General features: G+C 35.5%; 1 protein-coding gene across 1 annotated transcript; it reads right to left on the bottom strand.

Moving 5' to 3' along the window:
* Positions 1 to 298: 298 nt before the first annotated feature.
* On the bottom strand, positions 299 to 7,588 carry LOC130438625 (sterile alpha motif domain-containing protein 9-like). Its single transcript, XM_056770624.1, has 3 exons — positions 7,546 to 7,588; positions 1,102 to 4,163; positions 299 to 983 (listed from the first exon to the last, which is right to left on the bottom strand). The coding sequence occupies exons 2-3, from the start codon at positions 4,031 to 4,033 to the stop codon at positions 925 to 927; spliced, it is 2,991 nt and encodes a 996-aa protein (XP_056626602.1). The 5' UTR covers positions 4,034 to 4,163; positions 7,546 to 7,588; the 3' UTR covers positions 299 to 924.
* Positions 7,589 to 8,143: the final 555 nt, after the last annotated feature.

The raw sequence follows: 8,143 nt of genomic DNA, 5'->3' as shown, positions 1-8,143 counted from the left end.
GTTTTTGACAGTGCTTATTTATTTTCTATAGAAGCACTACTCATATGGACAATTTTGTAAAAAAAAACCTTCAATTCTTTTATGTTCCAAAAGAATATTGTAAGGAGCCCTTCACATAGTCAATCAGAGTCATCTGTAATCATAGACTTTCAATCTTAGACAAAACCACAAAATACAGATACATATTTCCCATGTCACTATAATTTTATTGTTAATTCGTTTTGAAATAAAAGTTTTTCCATTGCAAAGTCATTGACAGAAATCCTTTATGAAAGCTATATGCAGATATAAAGGAAATCTATAATAATTATATGTAGAGATAATAATATTTCCGCAAGAAAATACTAGATATTAGATAAACATTTAAGGCTTAAAGAGTAGGCACACCATTTCCTTATTAAAAAAGTATCAAATCAGCAAAAACAAAATTGACACAAAATGTAAATAAATCATACAACCTCGATTTGAATAGTGTATGATTAAATCTAAGAACTATAAATGATATGCACATGAATGTATGTTGTTTCCTTAATTTTCTGCTGATACCATACAACATCATACAGTTGTCAATTAAGACTTTTATAATATTACAATATTCATATATGACCCAAAAATCCCCTATAAATTGTATGCTTTTTAATATAAGTATTCTTAATCTGTCTGAATTTGTAAAACACATGTACTGGACTAACATGAAACACAGAAGGTAATTCTGGCCGACAGATGTAATGAATTACCAGAACCAATGATACCAAAGCTATGATCAAGAAACTAGTAACTGAACTCTACTTTTTATATCAACCCCCCACCTTTCTTACTTTCTTTCTGTCTTTCTTTTTCTTCAGAACTTAGAAACAAAAATATTAAGAAGACATTTGAAATATGTCCTGGGTGTGACATTTAAGAACATTTATGTTCAGTGATTCATTCCATCCCTCTGACACCAAGTCGAGCAGTTAAATCACACAATTCAGATATTAACTCTGTAGAGAAAATGACATAGAATGTTTTACTGACAATGAAATACAATTGACAGTGTACTGCTGACAGATGTTTGACGAAAGAGTTTTATGAGTTTGAAATAGGAAGTACTTTACTTACTGTTCTCATCATAACTGATGTTGTAGGCAACAGGTCCTTCGATCGTGAAGCCAAGATAGAAAGACACCTCGCCTTCTCTGTACACACAATCCTTATTGTGAGGGGTGACTTGAATCTTTTGCCCATCTCTAACAGCATACACCTTAAGATTTTTCACCTCCCCGTTTATACGCTGAAGACAACTGACTTCTACATTTTCATCTCCTTCAGTGAGGAGATCCAGATCAGTTTTACACAGTTTTTTGTGAACCAGTCTCTGCAAACCACTTCCTTTCCCTAAGAAGAACAGAGGCACCAGGTAGCGACTGTGAAGGTATTTCTGATACAGTCTCTCATATGATTGTCTCATATATTGGACACAGTTTTCAAGGTTTGGAGAGTCTTGGTGTACTGGCTGTGCTTCATCAGGCCAAAAGAGCAAAAGAATCAAGAGATAAAACTCTGGGCTTCTGTGTTTTTCTTCTGTTTTCCAAAGCTCCTGTAACCTGGCCTGAAGATCCTGAAGATTTTCACACGGCTTATCAAACTGACTCAAGATGATGTTGACAAGAGTGTAATGAACCATTTGGGTTTCATTATTGGACTGTGGATTTGCGATTACATTCCAACTTTGTTCAAGGACATTGATGTCAGATTGTAAGAAATTAAGAAGTCCTGCAAAAGACTTTTTTTCTTTTAGGGTCATTTCACCAGTCTGCAGATAGTGTGTGTAGCATGTTTTAACATCTTTACACAAGTAGTGTAGGTCCTCTTTATCAATGTTTGGTTTTGAGTATGTCAGGTACCATTCAAAGAAATCACATCTGGCCTCAATATCATCTCTGAGATCACCCTTGTATTCTTGTTCAAGAGTTTTCTTTAGTGCCATATCATACATTTTATTGCAAACCTGGAGAAAACCAAAAAAGCCTCTATTATTGAATCTGTTGTCGTGTTTTGACTCGACTTCAGCTGCTTTAGCTTCAGCATTAAATGCATCAATGGCAGAGTTTGCAACTGCCAAATTCATCTTTGGGGGGTTTTTACGGTTAAGCTGGTTTTTGAGAAGCTGCCCCAATGTGTCTCTTAGATGAGAATTTTTTGGATCTCTTTCAATAGCCTTTGTTGCATATATTTTTGCATTTTCGTAGATGTTTTCATCTACTACATTATCTACCATAATGTAATAGAAACGTGCAAGTGCTTGAGGATAAAAAGGGTCTGCTAAGAACGAATCTGTAGCCAACTTCAACAAAGCAATGCAATTCTCAGCATTATCTTTTACTTCATCAAGAATCAGGTTGGAAAATTTTTCCTTTCCCATCAGACCCTCAACCCTTGTGACTAACATGCTCTTGCAAGTTTGTAAATAACTGATCTCATCTGATTTTCCCAAGAAGTCCAGAGCAATATCGAATTTTGTAAAATTGTGCTTGGTCAACAGTTTTAGACAGGCATCAGCTATCATTGGATGTGCCAGACGTATGCAGTCGGCTTTCTGTTCTCCCTCTGAGAAAATTACAGTGAGATCCTCGAAAGGCTTCAGTATCATTTCCAGTGAAGGTTTTCCCTCATCAATGGAGTTTTCTTTTTTGGCAATGAATTGTTTGCAAAAAGACTCTGACAAGTGTGAACCTGGAACATATGAATTTATTAAAGCCAGAAAACTAAAAATTCTTGTTCCGCTTGACTTTGGGTCCTTTTCAATATGATTCACCATTTCTTCTGTGATCACTTTCTCTGCATCCTCTCTCTGGAAACCTCTCTGCATAATGTTAAAGGAATGTAACTTCTGTGACATTTTGTTGTTTTCATTTTCCAGCTCCAGCCACTTCTCAAACCTCTTCTTTTCATCTGGTAAAAGCTCCATTTTAAGTTTCACAACACCTGGTACTCGAACAGCGCTCTTGCCTACAGCATTAATAATGATGAATCCAGGATGATCAGCACGCTTAAGCTTCGACTGCAGATTCTTTAATAAGTGGCGAAGTGGCTTGTCATCTTTGTTATCCAACAGGAGAAAAACAGTTTTTTTACTTGCTTTATGTCTGAGCTCCTCTTCATTTTCTGTGATATCTGTATTAAATGGTTCTCTCAGGGTCTCACATGTGAACTCCTCACTCAAGTCTGACAGCACCTCATGGGCCAGTGTTGATCCGCTGCTGTCTTTGTGGTGCAACAAATTAACGGTTGTAACTTTCCTTTGGCTTTTCCCCTGTAGTCGGATCTGTTGCAGAACTTTTTCCTTGAATTGTTTAATTTCCTCTTCAGAGAGATTTGGGGGAAGAATCATTTTGTCGTTTAGAGTGAAGTCTGTAGGGATGCAGTTCAAAATGATCACAACTGGAGTGTATGTATAGATGCCCCTCCGACGGATTTCTTCAATCAGTTTATTACAGAGAACATTCTTGATTGGCAGATCATTGTCCGTCTTTTCCCTGGTGTCCAGTAACAGCAGCACAGTTCTACGATCTTGTTTTGCCCGTTCTTCATTAGACAGAAGAAAAAGGTCCACCACTTGTTTTGACAGGTTTGACAGCTTAGTGTTTAGATCTGAATCGATCGCTCTGGTGCATCTGAGATCTTTCCGGAAATGCCAAAGCACCTGCATGGCAAGAGTTGACCCTCCACTGCCAGACTGATATCTTAGAGAAACATCTGTGATAAGACATTGTTTTCTTTTTCTTTTCTCAACTAACTGTATTAAATCGTTGAAGCCGTCCCTTTCGACTAGTGGTACTACTGTCCGCTGATTCACTGATGTGTAAAAATTCTGCCACTTTGGTGGAGCTCCTCTAAGAAATTCAGTCTGCTGCTGTCTCACTCTGTCATGGTTAATGTCTTCAGTCTCAAACATGTCAGCCCACACAACATCAAGACATGAGAGAGAATCTCTAAGACTGGTTGGAACTGGGATAGTTTCATTGTCTTTGGATGAAGGCACGGTGTACATTCTCAGACCTCTTTTAGTTTGTCTATTTTTCTATCAGAGAGGAGTTTTTTTTGTGAAGGGTCTCGAAATTGTTGTTCAATTAAGATAATTCCTGTGTTTCTATTCTAGTGCCAAGGAGAAATCAAAATACCTGGAAAAACGAGATAAGTATTATTTTCATGCAAGAAAAATAAAGGGTGAATTAAAACAAATGAACAATGATAAATTAATGAAGATGACATCTAACTGTTACAGTTTTAGTCGGTTTAGTTTGATTTCCTGTGTTCCTGTTTTGCAGGTGTTCCTTTATTAGTTTTCCTAGTTGTTAATTGCACCACACCTGTTTCTGTTCTCTTTGATTATGTTCCCCCTGTGTATTTGAGCCCCGGGTTTTTCTGTTTTGCTCCTGGATTGCTTTTAAATTTCTGTTTTTGGTTTCTATCTTAGTCGTGTGCTTTTGACCACAGCTGTTCTGTGACACTAATAGAGATGTTAAAGAGTACCTAGCATGAGATCATAAAAATGACATTTCATGCAGTCTGTTATGTTGCCGTGATTGAAAGTAAGCAGTCTGCCAAGTTGTAAGTCTGAAGGTGAATAAACAACGAAGTTATTTGCTTGTAAAAATGGAAGTCGACTCTGAATCACACAAACGAGACGTGGAATAGTTCACCCGCATATCTACGTCACTAGACCTAGTCCCCGCCTACGTTTTGCTCCTACTGACGTGAAAACGTATTTCTCCTGTCCTCTGTCGCTCGTTCGTGATGCGTGTGTATCATGTCTAGAGCCTGTGTTCTACAGTGTGACACTAAGTCGGCCTTAATTCAACTACCAAAGGAAGAACGTCTGAGGGAAAAATTGTTACAATTCAATCCCAGGGTTTTAGTGCGCGTGTCATTTCACCGAAGATTGGTTTAATAATCTTGGCTGCAGCTTCACTGCAGGGTATGTGAAACAACTATCATTGAAAGAGGGGGCAATACCAACTCTATTTGGACCTGTTAGCTCGGTAACACTTTATAATAACTGCACGCCATGAATCCTTAGTTAAGCATCAGTACATAGTTAATTAATCATTTATGAAGCATTGGCCCCACATTAATAGACATTAGTAAGCAGTTTATAAATAAAGCTATAAATGCTTTGTTCTTGATTTATAAGCATGTATATAATATGTTTAATAATCAAATTTTCATACTTTATTAAGAATGAATTCATCATTTCTAAATTAAGGATTACATTACTTACAAACCAGTTAGTTAGGAGTTGTCAGTGGTTCATGAGATCATTTAGAAAGTGTTAGTAAATGAATAATAAAATCTTTGAATGCACATTTATACATCTTATTATTCTGACATATAGTAACAGTTACTTAATTTGTTAATAAATGCTTTTTTAACACACATTCCTGCTGTAATTCATGATTAATTAAGGTAGTTATAAAACATTTAGATGTAAGATGTATAAATGTGCATTCAAAGAGTTTATTAATCATTTACTTACACTTTATAAATGATCTCATGAACCACTGACAACTCCTAACTAACTGGTTTGTAAGTAATGTAATCCTTAATTTAGAAATGATGAATTCATCCTTAATAAAGTATGAAACTTTGATTATTAAGCATATTATATACATGCTTATAAATCAAGAACAAAGCATTCATAGCTTTATTTATAAACTACTTACTAATGTCTATTAATGTGGGGCCAATGCTTCATAAATTATTAATTAACTATGTACTGATGCTTAACTAATGATTCATAGCGTGCAGTTATTATAAAGTGTTACCGTTAGCTCCACCGAATCTATTGATTTTTGTCTTAACTTCAAGAAATATTTTTGTACCTTATGTCTGTGTTTAGCTAATGCATATAACGCAAACATTAGCATGTAGCGTTATTTCTGGGGTGTTTCAGTTTGTTAATCTTGCTATTAACTTTGCCTTTTGACACATTTGCCGCACGTGAACCCATTTAGATATATTTGGGTGATACTACAATAATGTTTCATAACATCGACTTTCTGAAATGCTCTATGTACCAATGACAACGCACAGTAAAGACGAACTAGTAGTATTACTAACGTATTAACAGTATTTTAAGAAATATATATTATTATTATTAATATATATTACATCATTAATGAACAAAAGCACAACATGCATGTTGTCACACTGGGAGTTTTTATGACAAGAGTTGTCACTTGTCACTGACAAACATCCCGCTCCAGTCGTGGTGGAGTTTGTTGTGGATTAGTGTCTTCTGATGCTTCCTCGTCAGACTCGGGCTCAAACTGGTACGGTGCCGCCATCTCTAGCTACACATATAATATACATGACATCCAAACACATGTAAACCGTAATCCTGTAATGATGGTAGTGAAGTTCCATTTACGACAAATGATGAACGCGTTTGACCATTGACAACAGACTACACCATCTGACCAATAACTTGACACAAGGTTAGCGGGTAGGCGGGGCCTAGACGGATGAATCGTGGAATGAATCTTTTGAGAGTCAGTCAAGAAGTAAGGTACGAATAACTGCCTATTATTACAACATTATAGTGTTTTTACACATTGTATTTATATAAAGTTGTCGTTGGACACTCCATAAACCAAATTAGGACCTTAAAACCATATGCTACATACTCTTTAAGCAAAAAACACAATTTTTCTTTAATGAATACCATTTGTCTCCTGTATCCCTGCAATATTCCCTAATAAACTTTGGAATCAAATTAAATCAAAGTAACAAACAGCCTAAACAATAAGTCAATGCATTTATTTAGGATCTAGGTCTTTATTTAATAGAATTTGATTTTTCAGGCGTAATCCAAAACAAGAGTAAACACTAAATCATATCAGCTAAAACACAATGAACAGAAGAAACAGAAGTATAAATACACAGAATGGTGATCAGATAACTAGACCAGAAGCTCCTCACTGCAGAACACAAGGTCCAGGGTTAAAGGTCAGATACAGATCCAGTCTCCTCCCACTTCATTTTGAGTGTCATACATGTTATTGTTGCTCTACCATTTCCGCATTACGTTGTTACTAAAGTAAGTTATTATTTTGCTGAAAAACAAACTTGCTGAAAACAAACTTTACTTAATTAAGTATTTTATTAGATGTAGGGTTTGGTTTAAGGTTAACATATTTAACTCTGATAATAGCTAAATTATGGATCTATCTTGACTATTGATCAAATATAGACTTAAAAGCAAACATTGGCACCCACAGGCTGCAACTTACTCGCCAAATTGCGGAAAAGTGTATAAAGTGGGAGAAGTTGGATCTGGACCCACTCTCATCCCCTGGACCTCGTGATCTATGAGGACCATCTCCTATAGTGGAGAATAGGAGACTGCAAACTTTCACATTTTCCCCACCAGGAGTGTATTGATAGATTTACAATGTTCATAACTGAGAAAAGGGTTCATTTGAAACAAATCTGTTTTTCCTACAATGTCAGCAGCTGAATAATACACTATTATATAATAGTGAAAAGCATGAATTGTCTTACCGTTCTGCTGACAGTCAGCTGTTGTCCAGTAGTCTGTAGAAACAACAATGGGCTACTGTCCTAACCTCGGTTTTCTGAACCTTTTATGTGCAAAAAATGCTGTGTCATAAACCTGTTACACCTGAATTAAGTTTTGTTTTACATGAAATAATGACTCAATCAGAAACAGAAATAAATGTTTGTGTTTGATTTGCACAATTGAATTTGCCATTTATCTTTAAGACATCATTAGCCTACATTTTGCCAAGTTGATGCATTTATCGAAAAAACAGTTAAGCAAATTCATTGAAAATCGTGTAAACATATTTATATATCTACTGAAAAGAGGTCAGTGAGTTTTTTACAAGGTATATTCACAAAGATCATTTCATTGATCTGTAAATGAATGTTTGGACACAATAGTACTGGCTAAGAAAGTGGCACATTAATAAATAATATTCTTCTAGAAGCTAATTAGTATTTCAGTATCCCTCGTTAATGAGTAAGCAGATGATTTAGAAAACTTATATTTCATGTCACTAAATAACTGATGAGTGCAGATGATTATTTAGAAATGTATTTCATTTTATTTGTGGATATTTGATAAATGTTTTTGAAA

This window comes from Triplophysa dalaica, chromosome 17 (assembly GCF_015846415.1).
Source record: "Triplophysa dalaica isolate WHDGS20190420 chromosome 17, ASM1584641v1, whole genome shotgun sequence".
In the NCBI taxonomy this organism is placed as follows: domain Eukaryota; kingdom Metazoa; phylum Chordata; class Actinopteri; order Cypriniformes; family Nemacheilidae; genus Triplophysa; species Triplophysa dalaica.
Note: the sequence above shows the minus strand (reverse complement) of the source record. Positions and strands in the feature narration are given on the sequence as shown.